Here is a 24,115-nt window from a genome sequence, read left to right on the forward strand (position 1 = left end):
TTGCATATCATGGGGGCTATTCGATGCTAATGCAGAACGCCACAGGATGTGTTTGTGCTGGTCAAGGGCAGTCAAGTCTAGAGTGAACCAAGGACTATATCTATTTCTAGTTCTACATTTTTTGAATGGGGCATGCTTATTTAAGATGGTGAGGAAGGCACTTTTAAAGAATAGCCAGGCATCCTCTACTGAAGGGGTGAGGTCAATATCCTTCCAGGATACCTGGGCCACGTCGATTGGAAAGGCCTCCTCGCGGAAGTGTTTTAGGGAGCGTTTGACAGTGATGAGGGGTGGTCGTTTGGTCGCAGACCCATTACGGATTCAGGCAATGAGGCAGTGATCGCTGAGATCTTGATTGAAAACAGCAGAGGTGTATTTGGAGGGCGAGTTAGTTAGGATAACATCAATGAGGGTGCCCGTGTTTACAGATTTGGAGTTGTACCTGGTTGGTTCATTGATAATTTGTGTGAGATTGAGGGCATCAAGCGTGGATTGTAGGATAGCCGGGGTGTTAAACATTTTCCAGTTTAGGCGTATTAATACACACTTTTACATGTGTGAAATAGGACAAACATAAGCACCCGCCAAATGATTATTATTGCATTCATCGAAATGTTCAGGTAAAAAATAGGGAAGCTGGTCAATCCACTGATCTTTGACTTTGTTTATCAGTCAGCTATCCCCTATACCTATAGTATTTGAACTACAGATGATCACTGTAGAATGTGTTTACTAAGCATGATTATTTGACCATTCCGGTCATTTATGAACATTTGAACATCTTGGCCATGTTCTGTTATCATCTCCACCCGGCACAGCCAGAAGAGGACTGGCCACCCCTCATAGCCTGGTTCCTCTCTAGATTTCATCCTAGGTTCTGGCCTTTCTAGGGAGTTTTTCCTTAGCCACCGTGCTTCTACATCTGCATTGCTTGCGGTTTGGGGTTTTAGGCTGGGTTTCTGTACAGCACTTTGTGATATCAGCTGATGTACGAAGGGCTATATAAATCAATTTGATTTGATTTGATTTGTAATATCATACCTAAATGGAGAGATTTGTTTTACCACTGCAGGAAGTGCATCCCAGGGGGTTTACTGACCGTCAACCGAAATGGCGCCAGTGGTTAAAACCACACAAACTCTCTATTATCATAGCACACAATGTTCCCAGAGTATCTCCAGTGACTGGTAAACATGATCGGAACAGAAAGAGTGTAGGTAAAAACAGTGTTTTGCAAACCCCATATAACTTCATCATCAGTAAAGAAAATAAAACAAGGAATTACAAGAATGAGAACTACCTGTAAATTTGACTGTGAAAAGCTGTGTTTTATTTTTTTTGCCATTTTCATTCTGAAAACATTTGTCAAGTTGATGTTTCATCAAATTGCAGTTTACATCAAACTCTGTCCTTATTCCTCTTATTTTCTTTTTACGAAACGTTTAATTTCTAGCATCATTGACGGTTCAACCCTCACTCTATCAATCAGTGAAATAGAAGGAAGTACATAATGAATGCTCTTTCACCTTCAGAATTTCTTCTGCATTTTTTAAATATTTTTTATATAAGTTTATTATTTTTGGTATAACCAAAAATGTTAGATCAAAACATGAGCAGCATGTTGTTTTACACTATAAATACATATTAACATAAATTTGACAGAATACAGAAGCATACAAACAAACTGCCAGTGCACTCTGAACATAAAACAAGCCAGTACAAATGTGAATAAGTACCACTTAAGTATTAAATAAATACATTAGTTAAAGGACTGATTGATACAATACACCAATAATACAATGAGAAGTTCTGGTAAAAACCACATACAAAGACCTAATGGAACATAGGCACCCTTTGCACCCTTTTCTACAAATAATGGAACATAGGCACCCTTTGCACCCTTTTCTACAAATAATGGAACATAGGCACCCTTTGCACCCTTTTCTACAAATAATGGAACATTTCAGATGGAGAAGGAAAACTCCACACAGCTGAGAGCCCACAATAAATTCCCTATTGTCATACTGTACGTCAGATAGCTTGAGGGATGAGCGGCACGTTGGTAGTGACACCAACTGACAACAATCTAAATTCCCTAAATTCTGTCCTCGGTCTGTTTTAATTCCTCCGTGTCATGTAAAATGACTTCAGGCAAGTTAGTGTGCCCCAATTAGTTAATGGAGATTTCTGTTCCAATTGGGAAATGGCCCACGCATATAATCATGGTTTGCTATCCAGACTGTCTTTCAGGAGGTCTGTCAGACCATGCCGGGCAGGTGTCCTACGTGGTAAACATAATCCATCTCCCCCTACATCGCCACAGGTTCCTCTTGGGGATGAACTTCATCTTAAAATGAACTGAGGTAGAATTGTCATCCTCCTAGCTGGAATAGAGCACATGGAGAAACAATAAGCAACCATTTACTTAACTTTATGACAATGCCTCAGACAAAAAAAAAAAACAACAGTACGGGGTCATGAATCATTATGCAATAGAAAGACACTCACTCTGTCACTAAATTCTCAAGGATATGCGACCGCCTCAAGCTTGACCTTCTCCTCATTTTCAAGGTTGTATTGACCTTGCTTATGATACCTGATATGACAAAGGAGGAAAACAATATGTGTTATTCATGGACAGGACAGAGGCAAGTTGGTGATCCTGAAACATCTCAAACCTTTCCAAATGACAGAAAAACAAGCTCTGAGGCACACTGACCTGATGGCCATTAATATGGCGATGACTGTCAGACACAGAAAGGACACAACCACTGCCACCACAGCCAGTGCTATTGTCCTGTTGTAGACTTCTGCTTCCTTTGTGACTGGCAGGGTGAAAAGGTGACACCGTTCACCAGAGTATCCAAGCAAACATCTACAAAGAAATACAGTAAACAGTGACTTGAGTTTGGAGACACACACACACACACACACACACACACACACACACACACACACACACACACACACACACACACACACACACACACACACACACACACACACACACACACACACACACACACACACACATACTAACAAAATACAGACAGGGTGCTGAATGAGAGGACGGGGCTCACATGCAGGATGGCTCTCGTAGTTCTCTCAGGTATTGGCAGACCCCATGAATGCAGTAGTCTTTATACTTCCTCAGACAGGGGTTCCTCTTCTTACCCTTTCCTTTTCTCTTGCCCTCCCTTGTCCTGTCTGTGTAAGGAGCTACGGGCAGATCTTTCGGCTTGGTGGAAAATGCCACTGGGGATGAGAGGAAGATCAGAACAATACATTTATTAACAACAAATCATTGAGATTCAGAGATATAAGATACATTGTATAACTAGGTTCCTTTTTAAACATTCCATATGCAAAACGTGAATCTTTGAAAACATTCTAGACTGGAGGGGCTGATGAATACCTAGAAACAAACTACTGGTAAACTACTGTACCTTTTGGAAAGTCCATTTCATAATCGCCAGACAGATAGTCCTCATCACCATGTTCATAGTAGTATACCTCCTCGTCATATTCTAGCTGGTTGTCTCTTATTTCCTTATCATTGTGGAGGAGACTGACCACAGCTAATTGGACAGGAGACTTATCCCCGTGCCTGTCAATGGTATTGGCAGAGGTACCATTTGATAACCTGAAAGACACTAGAGACACACATAGGAAACTGTATTTACATGAGATTGAATGCAGCCACACAAAGTAGGACAATTCCTCCAGAGCGATAGCAAGAGAGAGAGAGAGAAACATGCTCCGACTACAGTTCATTGACACTTTAAAGAGTTTGACATATTCGGCTATACATCTTAAAACATACTAATATTGCATATTATATATTCCTAAAGATATAATTATTCTATACATTGTTAGAAGGGCTGGGCGAGCCTATATAATATACTCCTATAAACAAATCACTGCAACATTGTCACAACATTGTTTTAAGTGCAGACCAGTCAGTCATTGGTCCCGACTCACTCACCTGATCCATAAACGATAAAAATTGCAAATCTGAGATAAATATTCATCGCTGTTTTTCTTTTGAGTTAGCGAAAATACACTCAGAATGAGGCGTAAATCCTTTTGATATAAATTCCACGGTACGATCTATTCCGAGTTAAACGTGTCCAGTAAGCTAAAGGTGTCGCTGCTTTTCTGCTTGTGACCTCTGTATCCCAGTCTACTGCTTTGGGCGCACAGTTGGAAAAGAACTGTTTCCTACTGGTGCAATTATGTATGTTGCCTCCCAATGATTCATGGCCACACCTTTCAATAGAGGAAGAACCTATACTGCAGTGTGATTTTCATGGCAGAATATATATTGGCTATGCCTAGTATTCAATGAGAGGACATCCTAATGTCATTATTTTGGACATTCCGTAGCCTCCAGTGTGATCAGTCCAGCAGCAAGCCAGGGACGACGGCAGGTTATTTACACCCTGTTATCAAATTGTACCTGCCTGTCCTCTCATAAAAGGAAGCCCTCAGAGTATACCTACGTACCTACCTATTCATGCACGTGCTAGAAAATGTACGTTTTTTAGACTTTCAGTTTACAAATCTCAAGCGATCACTATAATTATTTTATTATAAAAACCTTTGATTTGTCCGAGAATGTAAGTTGATAGAATGTCAAATAAATAAAAGGGACGGTATTTAGCCTAACGCGCGCATATGGACAGGCACGTTGTCGACCAGTACCGGTGCGCCTAATGTAGGTTAAGGGGATATTACCAGAAGTGTGCGGCGAAGAGGAAAGAGGTATTTTGCGGCGCACAAATGGCCCAGCGCAGTCCGGGTTACGGCATTGTACATTTAACCTTTATTTAACCAGGTAGGCTAGTTGAGAACAAGGTCTCTTTTACAATTGCGACCTGGCCAAGATAAAGCAAAGCAGTACGAGACATACAACGATACAGAGTTACACATGGAATTAACAAAACATACAGTCAATAATACAGTACAAAAACAAGGCTATATACAAGCCAACAAAAAGGCCACGGTGGCAAAGTAAATATAGCAATTATAAACACTGGAATTGTAGATTTGCAGTAGGTGAATGTGCAAAGTAGAAATACTGGGGTGTAAGCAGCATAATAAATACAGTAGGGGTTGAGGTCATTCTTGGGTTATGTACAGGTGCAGTGATCTGTGAGCTGCTCTGACAGCTGGTGCTTAAAGCTAGTGAGGGAGACAAGTGTGTCCAGCTTGAGATATTTTGGCAGTTCGTTCCAGTCATTGGAACTGGAAGGAGAGGCGGGCAAAGGAGGTATTGGTCCTGGGGGTGACCAGTGTAATAGACCTGCTGGAGCATGTGCTGCTATGGTGACCAGCGAGCCGAGACAAGGCAGGGCTTTTACGTAGCAGAGTCTTGTAGTTAACCTGTAGCTAGTGGGTTTGGCGACGAGTATGAAGCGAGGGCCAGCCAAGGAGAGCGTACAAGTCGCAGTGGTGGGTGGTATATGGGGCTTTGGTGACAAAACGGATGGCACTGTGATAAGACTGCATCCAGTTTGTTGAGTAGAGTGTTGGAGGCTATTTTGTAAAAAAGAATGTGGCCGACTTGCCTAGGTAAGACTTATTATTTAAAACAAATCACAAGTATTCGCTAAATAGGTCAACAATGCCACCAAGTGTTAGAATGGGGTAGTAGGAACTAACAGAATGACAATGAGCATTCTTTTTATACCAGGAAAAGCCTTTAGGTGCCTGGGGAAACAGGCTTGTGGTGAATGACCCAAAAATATATTGCTTTAAAAAGGAATGACAAGAGAAAATATGTTAACAAGTTTATTAACGATGCCCAATAGAAGAATCAAAACCAAGACAGTGAGAGGGGATGAGACAACTATGACAAGGTTTAAAACATTTAGCAGTTGAGTCAACCAAAAAGAATATCCTGTTTGTAAGAAAAAAAAGAAGCTATTTCAACATGCTCTTTAACATTATAAAAATCCCTCCGGCTCAAAGCAAGTTTATAGGAACTATGAAAAAGGATCTGAAAATGTTTCTCGGAGGAGCAGTCATGATTACCATATTTACAAAAGCACACGTTGCTTCACACAGAATCCAGTCATTCAGGCTTTAACTACAGGTATTACTAGGGCGGAACCGAAATCCATCACCCCATGAGGTCTCAGATTCACAATACAAAAACAAAAAAACATAACATACCGACTCCAGTGAGTTAAGTTAATGTTAAGAAAGGCTTGGATAAAAACATGCCCTCCCCTCATCTTTCATACATTAGAGTTGAGCCACTCCAGTCTGTACAGAATCTGTAACACTCGCAAAAAACAAACATGACATACTCTGCCAACAGCGAAGAACCTAGTTTTCCAGCTGCCCCCCCCCCCCAGAACCCCTACATGCCCCATCCCGCTCCCATGCCGCCATTCATGCCCACGGAGCCACGGCTGCTGCCATAGTAACTGCTGCTCATCCCGCTCTGATTACCTAACAGGAAATAGAAATAGCAGCATTATTACCGACGCAGACTTACCTTCTCCAATACAAACTACACAAAAATATACATAGAAAGTGGATACTCAAGACCTCCCGGGTGGCGCAGTGGTTAAGGTCGCAGTACTGCAGCGCCAGCTGTGCCACCAGAGACTCTGGGTTTGCGCCCAGGCACGTCGTAACCGGCCGCGAACCGAGAGGTCCATGGGGCAACGCACAACTAGCGTCGTCCGGGTCAGGCCGGTAGGGATATCCTTGTCTCATCGGCGCAGCGCAGTGCGCGCGCACATTCCTCCGACACATTGGTGCGGCTGGATGCACGCTGTGTTAAGAAGCAGTGCGGCTTGGTTGGGTTGTGTATCGGAGGACGCATGACTTTCAACCTTCGCGATGAGACAAGATAGTAGCTACTAAACAATTGGATACCACGAAATTGGGGGAAAAAAAAAAAAAGGTAAAATTACATTTTTAAAAAGAACGTGGATACTCAAGGATGAGCAACGGCAAAATATCAAAAAAAATTGGACACCATGTCATTTTTTAGGAGACATGTTGACGTGGTTATTAAAATAGTGTAGACGTGACTGCTAACTAAAACATTTTAGCTGGCTCGCTAATCATTTTAGGGGGCAAACAATTCAGTTATTTACCATTAATTTTGGGGATTGGGGTACCAAAAAAACTTGATAGTTACCTAATGATATTATTTTACGATATATTGTATTGACTATATTATTTTTGCACTAGTTGGCTGTACCTGCACCAACTCTCCAGTATTAATCCTGCTGTAGCTTGTTCTCCATCTTTTTAAATAGGGAGCCAATATGTTTTCAGCACTTTTATTACCATGACTGATCAAAACTATCATGGCTTCTTTACATTTACATTACATTTAAGTCATTTAGCAGACGCTCTTATCCAGAGCGACTTACAAATTGGTGCATTCACCTTATGACATCCAGTGGAACAGTCACTTTACAATAGTGCATCTAAATCTTAAGGGGGGATTACTTATCCTATCCTAGGTATTCCTTAAAGAGGTGGGGTTTCAGGTGTCTTTCTCATCCCTCTGCAGCAGACATGATGAGCAATAAAATCACCGTATGGAATGACAATACATACAGAATCATGAGAATCTAAATTATTATCTTATCGTGAGGTCCGTTGGCAATTCCAAACCCTAGTTAAATTTGCCTACAACAAATCTCCTTGCTAGTAAACGGGATGCCGTCTCCACAATGGCAATGTGTCTCCAGCAATGTTAACTTTGACATCTCCACTTTCCAAGCATATATGACCCTGGTTAGTGATGCAAATCGTGAACTATATAGGGCCATGTAAACCAAATGTAGAGGTTAGGAATTTTTCTTATCTGACATGGTAAGTAAAAATACATTTAAGAAAGAAACTGGCTTAATGTTAGTAACAACTCTCTTGTGACAGGCAGCATAGAGCTGACACTTACTGTAATCATTGTACCCCCCCATGCCGGACTGGCTGCTGTAACCACCTGTATAACCAGCACTCATCTGTTGGCTTCCTCCATAGGAAGATTGGTTGGCTGTGGGAAAATAGAACTCTGTCAAATAAAATACCGTACAACAATATGGTGCATGTCCCAATTAAAGCCAAAATGATTCTGCACACAGAACTACACCTGTTGGCCCAGAATATACTTTTATGCCTTCATCTACTTCCCATAAAAACTCACCCATAGCCCCCATCATCTGTCCACCATAGCCACCATTGCTGCCCCCTGCTGTCGAGTTGAGGAACAACTCAACATAACGGTGCTCTGAGGAAGAGAGGGCAGTGTGAAACAAGGCAAACATCCTGATTGGATAAAAACAAAAAAAAAAAGGTTTAAGATGCAACTACCCAGACAGGAACAGTGATGACCCACACACAGCACATTAAATTACTGCAGACTCACGCATGTTGGCTTTATCCTTCGACATGGCAGCCACAGCATCCTCATGTGTCGCAAACTCCACGTCAGCCTCTCCAGTCACCCTCCCGTCTGGCCCGACCTCGATGTGCACACGCACTGGGTTCAGCGGAGAGAAAAACTACACAGGAGGGGGGGGGCAACAATTAGCAATACAAGTCAGTGACTTGAGTGTGTATATTACTTAACTAGTTCTGGTACTCACACTGTAGATGTCAGTCTCTGTTGCCCGGTAAGGAAGACCCCTCATGTGCACGCAGTGTCCGGTCGTACTCTGAAAACTTGAACCACTGTCACTATAACGATCTGAACCTATAGACGTGCACAGAGTTAGAAAGCTTATGATTAGTCCCACCCACGAATACAGTAGAAATATACAGAATTCCGGTATGCATTCTAACATTAAAAAAATGTAAAAACATGTTACGTTTTCCCATGCTGCTGTGTCCCATCATCACCATCCACCGGTGATTTCCAAAGACAGAGCAGAAACACGAAGAGAGAGCGAGAGAGAAGTAGAAGAGGGATGGCAGGGAACTGAACTATAATCTCACCAGCCTCACCTCCACCGTAGCCCCCACGACGCATCCTGTCGAAAGAGCCTCCTCGGCTCATGCCGTTGTAGCCACGGCCGCCTCCACCACCGGGCCGGTCGTAGGGGCCTGGTCTCTGCATGCCGCCCATGGTTTTGCGTGGGGGCTCGTAGTTCGTCCGCACCTCTGCATTGCTGCTCTTGAATATCTCAATATACCTAAAAAAGGCACACAGACGAGCATTAGGCCAAGGTGCTAGTTCCAAATAGTTTAACGACTATTGAGGAGAATACTGTACACGAGCAAAACAAAAAAATCAGCTAGCACTAAGGACATAGGACTGTAGCATTTGCATCCTGTTACTCACATCCATGCATGTCAATCATAATATCTATAAGAGAAGTAATGTCTCAAATTAGTTGTGACCTACACTGACTGAACATTGAGGTTTCTCTTGTTAGGGTTAGTGACATACAGCCACTGAATGCTACAGATATTTCCCTGTTGCTGTTCTAATAAACTATCACTGGGAAATACAGATAAATTAATAAAACCTTTTCTTATGGTTAAAGAACCATAGAGAAGTACACTGTCAGTGTTGCCATTATGCAATTAATAAATAAATGCCATTATTGAGCCCAGAAAATCAAAGCTTTCCTTGTGACTGCAGAATCCATGGCCCAAAGAAGACTGGGTCTCAGTTACATCTGTGTGCCATGAGGGCCTGTGGATTAGTGCAGAGTGAAAACTGGTACCATCTCGGGCAAAAACACCATGGTGTCAAGGTGCCATTTTTAGAGAACGCATTTAAATTCAATTCTAAACTAACTTGATTTGTGTGGGGGGGTATATGAAAAGCATTTGATTTGTTTCTGGCCCAGTTTACTGATATATATTCTGAATTCTCCATCTACAGTACAAAAGGTGTTTCCTGACACCTTTGAGCGGAAGTCAATTAAAAACCCAAGCCCAGGACAATCACTCCGCACTAAAAGTGTGTTTTGGCCCAAAAAATACGAGGTGAGTCTCTGAATTCGAAGACACTATGGGGGGGGGGCGATGATCTGAAATGGATACATGTATGAATGGTCCTTGTAGCATGTGCAGGTTCTTGGCATGTGTCATTACCACAGAAGACGATTGTGGTAACAGGTGAATACCATAAGAAAAGCAGCTTAGCCAGCCAACCATCCATCCCCACCTGTGCCCTATTCTTTCCTTGTGTTTCTTTAGAGCCTTTTCAGCTATATCCTGTGAAGCAAACTGCACGAAGGCCTCCCCCGTACTCCTCCCCTGGAAGTCCATCGGCAATGTTATCCCATTTGGCACGATTTCCAACCCTTCAACCCAAGGACAGATAACCCCAGCAGGGGGGGGGACATATTAAATCACATGCCCATTCACAGAGTTGTTGCTCTTTTTCTTCAAAAATAACAAAATGAAAAGAAAAGGGGTGGGGAAAAAACACATCAGACATGAGAACCCTATGAAAAAGAAGAACCTTATGAACAGCGTGCCAGATGACTGTCAGCATTTGGATCATTTATTTACTTACTGTATTTTGTACTTCGTTTTGGGAACATAAAACAAAAAATAAAAAGGGACCCATAGAATAGCAGGGAGAAATGAAGTTAGTGCTTGTTTGCACCAATTAATACGAGTGGTGCTATTGTTGAGTGGACGACTAACGTAAGATTCATCCAAAACAGAAGTATCCATCTAGGCTCGAATTAAGCCTCATAGTGATGTCATATCACAGAGATCAGATCCCAACTAAATGTCAAGAGGCCATTAAGATAAGAATTTTCCTTCGGCCAAGTCTAGAACTACAGGCAGTGTATTTTCAAAGCTATGTTGATATCAACTGAGGGTGATAATCTTAATTGGACTGGAGGACAAAGGGCAACAAACACACCTAAGAAGAACTGGACAATCTCCTCCTTGCTACAGCCGAAGGGAAGGCCACGCAGCCTCACAAGCCCGTCCCCCTCAGTCTCTGGGCTGTTTGGACCGGTGTGCTTCATGACCCAGTCCATCTCCACGTTGTTCGACTTGAATACTGAGACAGAAAACAGAACACGGGGATTCTTTAGCATCTAATCTCATATCAGAACCTGTTGGCACAATCACCTTGAAGATAAATCATAATTCAAGATGCTCTTGGAATCAGAAGACAAACCAAATTAATGAATACCTTCCACATATCGGTGACCCAGGGTCTCTCGGTCTTTCTTGACAGCAATCTTGAGGTCGTCCTCTGACTCCAGCTCTACGAAGGCCTCGCCGCTAGGCCTCCCCTCGCGAGTGTAGGTGAAATGGATGCTTGTCCCATTGTTTGCAACTTTACAATCTGGAATATTATTGCACTAATTTAGTCACCTGAAAAACTTACGATATTACTTACAGTCTTTGTTTTTATTAGGGGAGAGAAAAAAACAAGTATCACTGTTTTTTTTTTACCAGAGAAAAATCTTGCCACTTCATCCACAGCGCAAGACCAGGGAAGGCCACGAATACGCACCACAAATCCCTCTCCATCTGCCATGGTTATTTTATGATCCGTCAGCCCTGGCTTGAGAGAGACAGTCAAAGTAAGCTACTATACATCAGGGATCGGCAACAAGCTGCCCTCGCTGGTATGTTTTGGCCCGAGGGATTTTTTTATGCTCCTCTGGCGGTTGTTTGTTTTGGGTATAAAAAAAAAACATATCACCAGGATTTTCAGCAAATAAAATAGTTTCATTGCCAAATCTGTTCCCAGGTATTCCCACAAATAAAAATAAAAGACATGTGATCTTGTGGCTGCTTTGTTGTCTCTACCTTCTTGCCCTTTATGCTGTTGTCTGTGCCCAATAAAGTTTGTACCATGCTGTGTTGTCTTAGGTCTCTCTTTATGTTGTGATGTGTGTTTTGTCCTATATTTATATTGTATTTATTTTAAATCCCAGGCCCTGTCCCTGCAGGAGGCCTTTTGGTAGGCCGTCATTGTAAATAATAATTTGTTCTTAACTGACTTGACTAGTTAAATAAAAAATATATATTTTTAAATGGTGTTGCAGTGTAATTAATGTATGTAATTGTTATCTACAAATAAAATTGGTTTTTGTGCAGTGTACATTTGCATTATACAAATAATATTATCAGTATTAGTTCTGGCCCACAACCATCGATCAGAAATAAATGACAAGCAGCTTAATCTAGCATGTCAATGCAATACAGTCAGTGCATCTAGATGGGTAACTAACATTTATTAAAGACGCACTATGCAGAAATCACCCCGCCATTTCCTGGTTGCTAAAATTAGAATAGTAAGCTTAATTTCAGTTTATGGTGACAAAACAAGTATACTGTAGAGAATCATTGTTCCATCTAAACCGCTGTTTGAATCTCTTTTCCATAACCAAACATATTGTATTTTGAGTCGGTGTACAGAAACGAAAGTAAAACATGCGCAAATTAAATTTAAAGGGAAGCATAGAAATAACGCAAATAGAACACATCTACCGCTTCTTACGCTTGTTTAACGGGAATGACAAAACACACTTCTATGTGAATTTGGTCCATTCGCCCAAAAGTCTCCTATTGCAGATTTAACGATAACTGGCCATATTAAAAAGAAAGATGATATAGCGTTCTCGAAAGTATAAAATGTTTGTCCATCTCGCAAGAGTGTGGGACTTTGCTGAAACCACAGCCGACTATCAAAGAGAATAAACAGGTCAGGCGGGAGCCATTTTGGGAGGTAAAAGCCAGAGCTCACCACATCTTCAAATCAGACCCCGGGAAATCACTAGCAAATCTGACGTTACTAGATAGGCTTACTGTAATACATCATATTTTACACCAGAGTCTATTAAATTCCTGTACCAATGGCATGGCTATTTGAGTTGTTAGCTAAACAGTAATATTTTATTTGGATGGGCTGCTCTTATATCAATCTCTGGCTGGCCTAAAAAAAAAAAGAGCCAATGTGAGGTTGTATTTAGCTGACGTTAGCTAGCTAGTTAACATTTTAATTAATTAGTAGGTAACCTTTGCTAGTTTGGTTATGAGTTTAGACTTATCATTATCTTGCACGTATGTTATTAGATAGCGAGTAAATGCCCGAATTATACATTTACAAAACCAGCAACAATGTTGGTCGTTTTCTAGCTAGCAACACAAAGCATGCTATCCGCACGCAGACAAAGACGTCGCAGGCCTCAAGACTCGCATGTCTTAAGCAAGCGACCCGTTCACTAATCGAGATCAGTCTGCAATTAGAAATTATAAATGCTTATACTTGAGACCTGAGTTAACTAACATTTAGGCTTTAATAGAATGCGACCACCAAAATGAAAATACCTTGCTGTCTTTTGTAGTCGTGTGTTCGGCGTGGCTCCTGTCTGGGCTAGAGATCCTACAAAAGCCGGAACCGCAAAACAAAGATTGCGAAGTTCTTCTTCTTTGAATTTGTATTGGCTGATCGCAACCAACTGAAAGGTGCGTACACCGCCACCTATTGTAATGGAGTGTGAGGACTCCCTATTCATCTATTTATCTTATCTAGCCCTGTGCTTCCGCCTACTGTTCTGGTGTATGAATTAATTACACTATGTGACACAAAAGGGAAGAGAAATAGGACGGGGAAATGGAAAGAAAAATTGCACTACCAAATAACCAACCCTACACCCATTAAAACCTCACCACTATCCCACTACTTGGCCCTATCTGATCCTACAGCAGGCCGGCTGCCTGGGAGGACGGGACAATATTGTTCAACACACATTGAAACTCATCTGCAGTAAAATCTTGTACACCCAAGTAGTTCTCTGCAGTTGCTACCACAACTATTTATCTAATATCTGTGACTTATGTTTAGTTTCTGCTGTGCAGTTGATAACCATGGTTATGAACATATTGTGAAATTAGACATTCACGTTAAAAACATTTTTTTAAATCAATGAAATAGTAACACCAATCTTATATTTAAAACATTACATTTAACTACAAATATAATGATTTCTCTATGACAAGGCCCCACTATGTCTGATTTCTCTGGAGGTTCCTTCTTTCCCTAGAAAGCGTTTCCTTGCCTCTGATGCCATTTGCTTTCTTTGGGTTTGGGTCTTTGGCAAATGACTTCATAAGATTGCATAATTTGTTTGAATATTCACAAATACAATTTATTAATTTACACTGAGGGGTTGGGTTAAATGCAGAAGACACATTTCAGATGAATGCATTCAGTAGTACAACTGACTAGGTATCCCCTTTCCCTTCCCTTTCTTTCCATGACACAGACTGACCAGGTGAATACAGGTGAAAGCTACGCTCCCTTACTGAGGTCACCTGTTAAATCCACTTTACATTATATCCACTCAACTGACTAGGTATCCCCTTTCCCTTCCCTTTCTTTCCATGACACAGACTGACCAGGTGAATACAGGTGAAAGCTACGCTCCCTTACTGATGTCACCTGTTAAATCCACTTTACATTATATCCACTCAACTGACTAGGTATCCCCTTTCCCTTCCCTTTCTTTCCATGACACAGACTGACCAGGTGAATACAGGTGAAAGCTACGCTCCCTTACTGATGTCACCTGTTAAATCCACTTTACATTATATCCACTCAATAATAGGATGGTTTTCCATATATACAGTGGGGAGGACAAGTATTTGATACACTACCGATTTTGCAAGTTTTCCTACTTACAAAGCACATAGAGGTCTGTCATTTTTATCATAGGTACACTTCAACTGTGAGACGGAATCTAAAACAAAAATCCAGAAAATCACATTATATGATTTTAAGTAATTAATTTGCATTTTATTGCATGACATAAGTATTTGAACACCTACCAACCAGTAAGAATTCCGTCTCTCACAGACTTGTTAGTTTTTCTTTAAGAAGCCCTCCTGTTCTCCACTCATTACCTGTATTAACTGCACCTGTTTCGGCAGTGTATCAAATACTTGTTCTCCCCACTGTACATGTATATATATATACAGTGACTTGCGAAAGTATTCGGCCCCCTTGAACTTTGCGACCTTTTGCCACATTTCAGGCTTCAAACATAAAGATATAAAACTGTATTTTTTTGTGAAGAATCAACAACAAGTGGGACACAATCAAGAAGTGGAAGGACATTTATTGGATATTTCAAACTTTTTTAACAAATCAAAAACTAAAAAATTGGGCGTGCAAAATTATTCAGCCCCCTTAAGTTAATACTTTGTAGCGCCACCTTTTGCTGCGATTACAGCTGTAAGTCGCTTGGGGTATGTCTCTATCAGTTTTGCACATCTAGAGACTGAAATTTTTTCCCATTCCTCCTTGCAAAACAGCTCGAGCTCAGTGAGGTTGGATGGAGAGCATTTGTGAACAGAAGTTTTCAGTTCTTTCCACAGATTCTCGATTGGATTCAGGTCTGGACTTTGACTTGGCCATTCTAACACCTGGATATGTTTATTTTTGAACCATTCCATTGTAGATTTTGCTTTATGTTTTGGGTCATTGTCTTGTTGGAAGACAAATCTCCGCCCAGTCTCAGGTCTTTTGCAGACTCCATCAGGTTTTCTTCCAGAATGGTCCTGTATTTGGCTCCATCCATCTTCCCATCAATTTTAACCATCTTCCCCGTCCCCGCTGAATAAAAGCAGGCCCAAACCATGATGCTGCCACCACCATGTTTGACAGTGGGGATGGTGTGTTCAGGGTGATGAGCTGTGTTGATTTTACGCCAAACATAACGTTTTGCATTGTTGCCAAAAAGTTCAATTTTGGTTTCATCTGACCAGAGCACCTTCTTCCACATGTTTGGTGTGTCTCCCATGTGGCTTGTGGCAAACTTTAAACGACACTTTTTATGGATATCTTTAAGAAATGGCTTTCTTCTTGCCACTCTTCCATAAAGGCCAGATTTGTGCAAAATACGACTGTTTGTTGATTGTTGTCCTATGGACAGAGTCTCCCACCTCAGCTGTAGATCTCTGCAGTTCATCCAGAGTGATCATGGGCCTCTTGGCTGCATCTCTGATCAGTCTTCTCCTTGTATGAGCTGAAAGTTTTTAGGGGCGGCCAGGTCTTGGTAGATTTGCAGTGGTCTGATACTCCTTCCATTTCAATATTATCGCTTGCACAGTGCTCCTTGGGATGTTTAAAGCTTGGGAAATCTTTTTGTATCCAAATCCGGCTTTAAATTTCTTCACAACAGTATCTCGGACCTGCCTGGTGTGTTCCTTGTTCTTCATGATGCTCTCTGCGCTTTTAACGGACCTCTGAGACTATCACAGTGCAGGTGCATTTATACGGAGACTTGATTACACACAGGTGGATTGTATTTATCATCATTAGTCATTTAGGTCAACATTGGATCATTCAGAGATCCTCACTGAACTTCTGGAGAGAGTTTGCTGCACTGAAAGTAAAGGGGCTGAATCATTTTGCACGCCCAATTTTTCAGGTTTTGATTTGTTAAAAAAGTTTGAAATATCCAATAAATGTCGTTCCACTTCATGATTGTGTCCCACTTGTTGTTGATTCTTCACAAAAAAAATACAGTTTTATATCTTTATGTTTGAAGCCTGAAATGTGGCAAAAGTTCGCAAAGTTCAAGGGGGCCGAATACCTTCGCAAGGCACTGTATATAGTGGTCAGACTGATAGGCAGTGGGGACCAGCAGGAGTTGGGCTTGAACAGGGGGACTGCTTTCGCCCAAACTTTAGACTTCTAATTCATTACATCATGAATTACTGGGCAAGTTAATTTAATGCATCTTCCAGTACCCCGGGTGGGTAGGAATTTCACTTTTGGATCAATGGGCACTGGGCGATGCAAAACTAATTAGCCCAATGAAACGATGTCTAATCGCTTTCCACGTAGGAAATTCATGTGAGATAAATCTGAGAAATGACTGAGAAATGATCTGCTTAGGGAGATGGATACAGACATCCTGGTCACATGGCCCGCCCATCTGAGCTGTGCTTTCATAAGCAGTGTGGGAATGCTCATCATGTCAGCACCGTTGAGAACTACAGTGTCTGAGATTCTGTCCTGCCACTTGATCCTCAGGAGCTTCCTCAAACAGTTCAGGTGAAAGTGACTTAGTTTCCTGGCATAGCGTTCGTAGACTGGTAGACAGGATTTGCAGCCATAAGTAAGGGTCGGTAATGTGACTGCCTGGTAAACCGTTTTGTTTCCAGTTTGATGCCTGTCCTTTCCCACACCAAATCTCACAGACGGCCAAAGGCTGCACTAGCCTTGGCGATCCTGACGTTTGTTTCATTGACTATGTGAACACCTCAATAAATTCCTCTACCAAGGTAGGTGAATTTGACCACAGCTGACAGTTTCTGACCTTTCAAATCAAATCACATCAAATGTTATTGGTCACATGCGCCAAATACAATAGTGAAACAATACTTACAGTGAAGTGCTTACTTACGAGCCCCTAACCAGCAATGTAGTTTTAAAAAATACAGATAAGAATAAGAGATAAAAGTAACAAGTAACTAAAGAGCAACAGTAAAATAACAATAGCGAGACTATATACAGGGGGTACCGGTACAGAGTCAATGTGTGGGGGCACCGGTTAGTTGAGGTAATATGTTCACGTAGGTGGAGTTATTAAAGTGACTATACATAGATGACAACACAGAGTAGCAGTAATGTAAAGAGGGGGGGGCACTGCAAATAGTCTGGGTAGCCATTTGACTAGATGTTCAGGAGTCTTATGGCTTGGGGGTAGAAGCTGTTTAGAATAGGTTTTGTTGTACCCTCTTCATGGCTGTCTTAGTGTGCTTGGACCATTTTAGTTTGTTGGTGATGTGGATGTAACGGATGTGAAACGGCTAGCTGTGTTCGGGCTAAATAGCGTTTCAATCGGTGACGTCACTTGCTCTGAGACCTTGAAGTAGTAGTTCCCCTTGCTCTGCAAGGGCCGTGGCTTTTGTGGAGCGATGGGTAACGATGCTTCGTGGGTGATTGTTGTTGATGTGTGCAGAGGGTCCCTGGTTCGAGCCCGGGTATGGGCGAGGGGACGGTTTAAAATTATACTGTTACATTGATGCTGTTGACCCGGATCACTGGTTGCTGCGGAAAAGGAGGAGGTCAAAAGGGGGGTGAGTGTAACGGATGTGAAACGGCTAGCTTATTTAGCGGTGCGCGCTAAATAGCGTTTCAATCGGTGACGTCACTTGCTCTGAGACATTGAAATAGTAGTTCCCCTTGCTCTGCAAGGGCCGTGGCTTTTGTGGAGCGATGGGTAACGATGCTTCGTGGGTGACTGTTGTTGATGTGTGCAGAGGGTCCCTGGTTCGCGCCCGGGTATGGGCGAGGGGACGGTCTAAAGTTATACTGTTACATGGACATCAAGGAACTTGAAGCTCTCAACCAGCTCTACTGCAGCCCCGTCAATGAGAATGGGGGCGTGCTCAGTCCTCTTTTTCCTGTAGTCCACAATCATCTCCTTTGTCTTGATTACATTGATAGAGGTTGTTGTCCTGGCACCACACGGCCAGGTCTCTGACCTCCTTCCTATAGGCTGTCTCGTCTTTGTCGGTGATCAGGCCTACCATTGTTGTGTCATCAGCAAATTTAATGATGGTGTTGGAGTTGTGCCTGGCCGTGCAGCCATGAGTGAACAGAGAATACAGGAGGGGGCTGAGCACGCACCCCTGAGGGGTTCCTCTGTTGAGGATCAGCGTGGCGGATGTGTTGTTACCTACCCTCACCACCTGGGGGCGGCCCGTCAGGAAGACCAGGATCCAGTTGCAGAGAGAGGTGTTTAGTCTCAGGGTCCTTAGCTTGTCGATGAGCTTTGAGGGCACTATGGTGTTGAACGCTGAGCTGTAGTCAATGAATAGCACTCAGATAGGTGTTCCTTTTGTCCAGGTGGGAAAGGGTGGTGTGGAGTGCAACAGATATTGCAACATCTGTGGATCTTTTGGGGCAGTATGCAAATTGGAGTGGGTCTAGGGTTTCTGGGATGATGGTGTTAATGTGAGCCATCACCAGCCTTTCAAAGCACTTCATGGCTACAGACGTGAGTGCTACGTGTTGGTAGTCATTTAGGCAGGTTACCTTGGGCACAGGGACTATGGTGGTCTTACAGACTCGGACAGAGAGAGGTTGAAAATGTCAGTGAAGACACTTGCTAGTTGGTCAGCGCATGCTCGCAGTACACCTCCTGGTAATCCGTCTGGCCTTGCGGTCTTGTGAATGTTGACCTGTTTAAAGATCTTACCCACATCGGCTGCGGAGAGCGTGATCACACAGTCTTCCGGAACAGCTGGTGCTTTCATGCATGTTTCAGTGTTATTTCCCTCAAATCGAGCATAGAAGTAGTTTAGCTCGTCTGGTAGGCTTGTGTCACTGGGCAGCACTCGGCTGTGCTTCCCTTTATAGTGTTTAATGGTTTGCAAGCCCTGCCACATCCGACGAGCGTCAGAGCCGGTGTGGTACGATTCGATCTTAGTCCTGTATTGACGGTTTGTCGGAGGGCATAGCGAGATTTCTTATAAGCTTCCGGTTAGATTCCCGCTCCTTGAAAGCGGTAGCTCTAGCCTTTAGCTCAGTGCGGATGTTGCCTGTAATCTATGGCTTCTTATTGGGGTATGTACGTACGGTCACTGTGGGGACGACGTCTTCGATGCACTTCTTGATGAAGCCAATAACTGATGTGGTGTACTCCTCAAAACAGTCCTGTAGCTTAGCATCTGCTTCCTCTGACCTCTTTTTAAAAATCTAGCCACGGGTGATTCCTGCTTCAATTTTTTGCTTGTAAGCAGGAATCAAGAGGATAGAATTATGGTCAGATTTGCCAAATGGAGGGCGAGGGAGAGCTTTTTATACGTCTCTGTGTGTGGAGTAAAGGTGGTCCAGAGTTTTTCCCCCCCTCTGGTTGCACATTTAACATGCTGATAGAAATGAGGTAAAACGGATTTAAGTGTCCCTGTATTAAAGTCCCCAGCTACTAGGAGCTGGGTGAGCGTTTTCCTGTTTGCATATGGCGGTATGCAGCTCATTGAGTGCATTCCAGAGGGACATCAGAGACTGCAACGTTCTCTGCTTTACGGAGACATGGCTTACTGGGAAGACGCTATCCAGGGCGGTGCAGCCAACGGGTTTCTCCACGCATCGCGCCGACAGAAACAAACATCTCTCTGGTAAGAAGAGTGGAGGGGGCGTATGCCTCATGACTAACGGGACATGGTGTGATGAAGAAAACATACAGGAACTCAAATCCTTCTGTTCACCTGATTTAGAATTCCTCACAATCAAATGTAGACCGCATTATCTTCCAAGAGAATTCTCTTCGATTATAATCACAGCCGTATATATCCCCCCCCAAGCAGACACATCGATGGCTCTGAACGAACTTTATTTAACTCTTTGCAAACTGGAAAACATTTATCCGGAGGCTGCATTCATTGTAGCTGGGGATTTTAACAAAGCCAATCTGAAAACAAGACTCCCTAAATTTTATCAGCATATCGATTGCGCAACCAGGGGTGGTAAAACCTTGGATCATTGTTACTCTAACTTCCGCGACGCATATAAGGCCCTGCCCCGCCCCCTTTCGGAAAAGCTGACCACGACTCCATTTTGCTGATCCCTGCCTACAGACAGAAATTAAAACAAGAGGCTCCCACGCTGAGGTCTGTCCAACGCTGGTCAGAACAAGCTGACTCTACACTCCAAGACTGCTTCCATCACGTGGACTGGGACATGTTTCGTATTGCGTCAGATGGAAATATTGACGAATACGCTGATTCGGTGTGCGAGTTCATTAGAACGTGCGTCGAAGATGTCGTTCCCATAGCAACGATAAAAACATTCCCTAACCAGAAACCGTGGATTGATGGCAGCATTCGCGTGAAACTGAAAGCGCGAACCACTGCTTTTAATCAGGGCAAGGTGTCTGGCAACATGACTGAATACAAACAGTGCAGCTATTCCCTCCGTAAGGCTATTAAACAAGCTAAGCGTCAGTACAGAGACAAAGTGGAATCTCAATTCAATGGCTCAGACACAAGAGGCATGTGGCAGGGTCTACAGTCAATCACGGACTACAAGATGAAATCCAGCCCAGTCACGGACCAGGATGTCTTGCTCCCAGGCAGACTAAATAACTTTTTTGCCCGCTTTGAGGACAATACAGTGCCACTGACACGGCCTGCAACGGAAACATGCGGTCTCTCCTTCACTGCAGCCGAGGTGAGTAAGACATTTAAACGTGTTAACCCTCGCAAGGCTGCAGGCCCAGACGGCATCCCCAGCCGCGCCCTCCGAGCATGCGCAGACCAGCTGGCCGGTGTGTTTACGGACATATTCAATCAATCCCTATACCAGTCTGCTGTTCCCACATGCTTCAAGAGGGCCACCATTGTTCCTGTTCCCAAGAAAGCTAAGGTAACTGAGCTAAACGACTACCGCCCCGTAGCACTCACTTCCGTCATCATGAAGTGCTTTGAGAGACTAGTCAAGGACCATATCACCTCCACCCTACCTGACACCCTAGACCCACTCCAATTTGCTTACCGCCCAAATAGGTCCACAGACGATGCAATCTCAACCACACTGCACACTGCCCTAACCCACCTGGACAAGAGGAATACCTATGTGAGAATGCTGTTCATCGACTACAGCTCGGCATTCAACACCATAGTACCCTCCAAGCTCGTCATCAAGCTCGAGACCCTGGGTCTCGACCCCGCCCTGTGCAACTGGGTACTGGACTTCCTGACGGGCCGCCCCCAGGTGGTGAGGGTAGGCAACAACATCTCCTCCCCGCTGATCCTCAACACGGGGCCCCACAAGGGTGCGTTCTGAGCCCTCTCCTGTACTCCCTGTTCACCCACGACTGCGTGGCCACGCACGCCTCCAACTCAATCATCAAGTTTGCGGACGACACAACAGTGGTAGGCTTGATTACCAACAACGACGAGACGGCCTACAGGGAGGAGGTGAGGGCCCTTGGAGTGTGGTGTCAGGAAAATAACCTCACACTCAACGTCAACAAAACTAAGGAGATGATTGTGGACTTCAGGAAACAGCAGAGGGAACACCCCCTATCCACATCGATGGAACAGTAGTGGAGAGGGTAGCTAGTTTTAAGTTCCTCGGCATACACATCACAGACAAACTGAATTGGTCCACTCACACTGACAGCGTCGTGAAGAAGCGCAGCAGCGCCTATTCAACCTCAGGAGGCTGAAAAATTCGGCTTGTCACCAAAAGCACTCACAAACTTCTACAGATGCACAATCGAGAGCATCCTGGCGGGCTGTATCACCGCCTGGTACGGCAACTGCTCCGCCCTCAACCGTAAGGCTCTCCAGAGGGTAGTGAGGACTGCACAACACATCACCGGGGGCAAACTACCTGCCCTCCAGGACACCTACACCACCCGTTGTTACAGAAAGGCCATAAAGATCATCAAGGACATCAACCACCCGAACCACTGCCTGTTCACCCCGCTATCATCCAGAAGGCGAGGTCAGTACAGGTGCATCAAAGCTGGGACCGAGAGACTGAAAAACAGCTTCTATCTCAAGGCCATCAGACTGTTAAATAGCCACCACTAACATTGAGTGGCTGCTGCCAACACACTGTCATTGACACTGACCCAACTCCAGCCATTTTAATAATGGGAATTGATGGAAATGATGTAAATATATATATATATATATATATATATCACTAGCCACTTTAAACAATGCTACCTTATATAATGTTACTTACCCTACATTATTCATCTCATATGCATATGTATATACTGTACTCTACAACATCGACTGCATCCTTATGTAACACATGTATCACTAGCCACTTTAACTATGCCACTTTGTTTACTTTGTCTACACACTCATCTCATATGTATATACTGTACTCGATACCATCTACTGTATGCTGCTCTGTACCATCACTCATTCATATATCCTTATGTACATGTTCCTTATCCCCTTACACTGTGTATAAGACAGTAGTTTTTTTTTGGAATTGTTAGTTAGATTACTTGTTGGTTATCACTGCATTGTCGGAACTAGAAGCACAAGCATTTCGCTACACTCGCATTAACATCTGCTAACCATGTGTATGTGACAAATAAAATTTGATTTGATTTGATTTGATTTTAGTGCCAGTATCAGTCTGTGGTGGTATGTAGACAGCTACGAAAAATACAGATGAAAACTCTCTAGGTAGAAAGTGTGGTCTACAGCTTATCATGAGATACTCTACCTCAGGCGAGCAAAACCTTGAGACTTCCTTACAGATCGTGCACCAGCTGTTATTTACTTATATGAATAGGCTCCCGCCTCGTGTCTTACCAGAGGCTGCTGTTCTATCCTGCCGATAGAGTGTTTAACCTGCCAGCTGTATGTTCTTAATGTCGCTGTTCAACCACAACTCAGTGAAGCATAAGATATTACAGTTTTTAAAGTCCCGTTGGTAGGATATTTGTGCTTTCAGTTCATCCCATTTATTTTCCAGCGATTGAACATTAGCTAACAGGACAGAAGGCAAAGGCAGACTAGCCACTCGTCGCCTGATCCTCACAAGGCACCCTGAGCTTTTTCCTGCGAAATCTCAGTTTCCTTCTCCAGCGAATGACTGGGATCTGGGCCTGGTCGGGTGTCTGTAGTATCTCCCTCCCTTCCGACTCATTGAAGAAAACTTATTTGTCTTATCTGAGGTGAGTAATTGCAGTTCTGATGTCCAGAAGCTCTTTTCGGCCATAAGCGACAGTGGCTGCAACATTATGTACAAAACAAATTACGAACAGCGCAAAAAAACAAACAAAAAAGCATGGTCGGTTAAGAGCTGATAAGACGGCAGCCACCCCCTCCTGCGCCATCTTCACTTTATTTACATATCAGTTTACCACATCATATGCTATCGCAATCTGGTGTGCCCGACAGCACAGTCGATGACGTGGCACGCCACCATTGGTTGATGTAATGCGATTGTGGTACAGGGTGAGCCATAAAGGTCATGGTCTTGGATTCTTTCTACTAAAATATCAGACTTGCCTTTTATAAACCAGCTATAAACCCACCAAATAGGTGATTTTTGAAGCACGGGGTTGAATAGATATCTCCATGACTCAATGGAGAGCATTTCCATTGAGGAATTTCTGTGTATTCAATATTCACGGCTTTAATGCACCAGGAGACTGTGACT

General features: G+C 43.2%; 2 protein-coding genes across 5 annotated transcripts; both read right to left on the reverse strand.

The window, feature by feature from the left end:
- Positions 1-1,315: 1,315 nt before the first annotated feature.
- On the reverse strand, positions 1,316-4,874 carry LOC123995120 (proheparin-binding EGF-like growth factor). Its single transcript, XM_046298484.1, has 6 exons — positions 3,986-4,874; positions 3,447-3,653; positions 3,081-3,255; positions 2,720-2,875; positions 2,509-2,596; positions 1,316-2,384 (listed from the first exon to the last, which is right to left on the reverse strand). Exons 1-5 carry the CDS (start codon positions 4,029-4,031, stop codon positions 2,524-2,526), a joined length of 657 nt encoding a protein of 218 aa, XP_046154440.1. The 5' UTR covers positions 4,032-4,874; the 3' UTR covers positions 1,316-2,384; positions 2,509-2,523.
- Positions 4,875-5,780: 906 nt separating this feature from the next.
- On the reverse strand, positions 5,781-13,433 carry LOC124014499 (heterogeneous nuclear ribonucleoprotein H-like). 4 transcript variants are annotated; one of them, XM_046329594.1, is made up of 11 exons: positions 13,291-13,433; positions 11,407-11,518; positions 11,141-11,296; positions 10,862-11,005; positions 10,148-10,286; positions 8,977-9,164; positions 8,619-8,725; positions 8,399-8,534; positions 8,177-8,260; positions 7,931-8,026; positions 5,781-6,459 (listed from the first exon to the last, which is right to left on the reverse strand). In XM_046329594.1, exons 2-11 carry the CDS (start codon positions 11,489-11,491, stop codon positions 6,368-6,370), a joined length of 1,227 nt encoding a protein of 408 aa, XP_046185550.1. In that variant the 5' UTR covers positions 11,492-11,518; positions 13,291-13,433; the 3' UTR covers positions 5,781-6,367. The 4 variants fall into 4 exon arrangements, with proteins under 4 accessions (XP_046185550.1, XP_046185533.1, XP_046185543.1 ...); XM_046329577.1 differs by having other exon boundaries at positions 8,968-9,164; XM_046329587.1 differs by having other exon boundaries at positions 8,968-9,164; positions 11,407-11,514; positions 13,291-13,398.
- Positions 13,434-24,115: the final 10,682 nt, after the last annotated feature.

This window comes from Oncorhynchus gorbuscha, linkage group LG02 (genome assembly GCF_021184085.1).
Source record: "Oncorhynchus gorbuscha isolate QuinsamMale2020 ecotype Even-year linkage group LG02, OgorEven_v1.0, whole genome shotgun sequence".
Classification (NCBI taxonomy): Eukaryota; Metazoa; Chordata; class Actinopteri; order Salmoniformes; family Salmonidae; genus Oncorhynchus; species Oncorhynchus gorbuscha.

What these genes read in the sequence shown, in the direction of transcription:
- LOC124014499 (XM_046329577.1), bottom strand. Translation starts at nt 11,491, where the DNA reads ATGGCAGATGGAGAGGGATTTGTGGTGCGTATTCGTGGCCTTCCCTGG. An exon ending in GATTGTCCAGTTCTTCTTAG is followed by an intron (nt 10,287 to 10,861) that starts GTGTGTTTGTTG and finishes CTTGGGTTGAAG; the next exon opens with GGTTGGAAATCGTGCCAAAT. An exon ending in CAGAGACTGACATCTACAGT is followed by an intron (nt 8,535 to 8,618) that starts GTGAGTACCAGA and finishes CCTCCTGTGTAG; the next exon opens with TTTTTCTCTCCGCTGAACCC.
- LOC123995120 (XM_046298484.1), bottom strand. Translation starts at nt 4,031, where the DNA reads ATGAATATTTATCTCAGATTTGCAATTTTTATCGTTTATGGATCAG. An exon ending in TGAAATGGACTTTCCAAAAG is followed by an intron (nt 3,256 to 3,446) that starts GTACAGTAGTTT and finishes TCTCATCCCCAG; the next exon opens with TGGCATTTTCCACCAAGCCG. An exon ending in GCCATATTAATGGCCATCAG is followed by an intron (nt 2,597 to 2,719) that starts GTCAGTGTGCCT and finishes TTGTCATATCAG; the next exon opens with GTATCATAAGCAAGGTCAAT.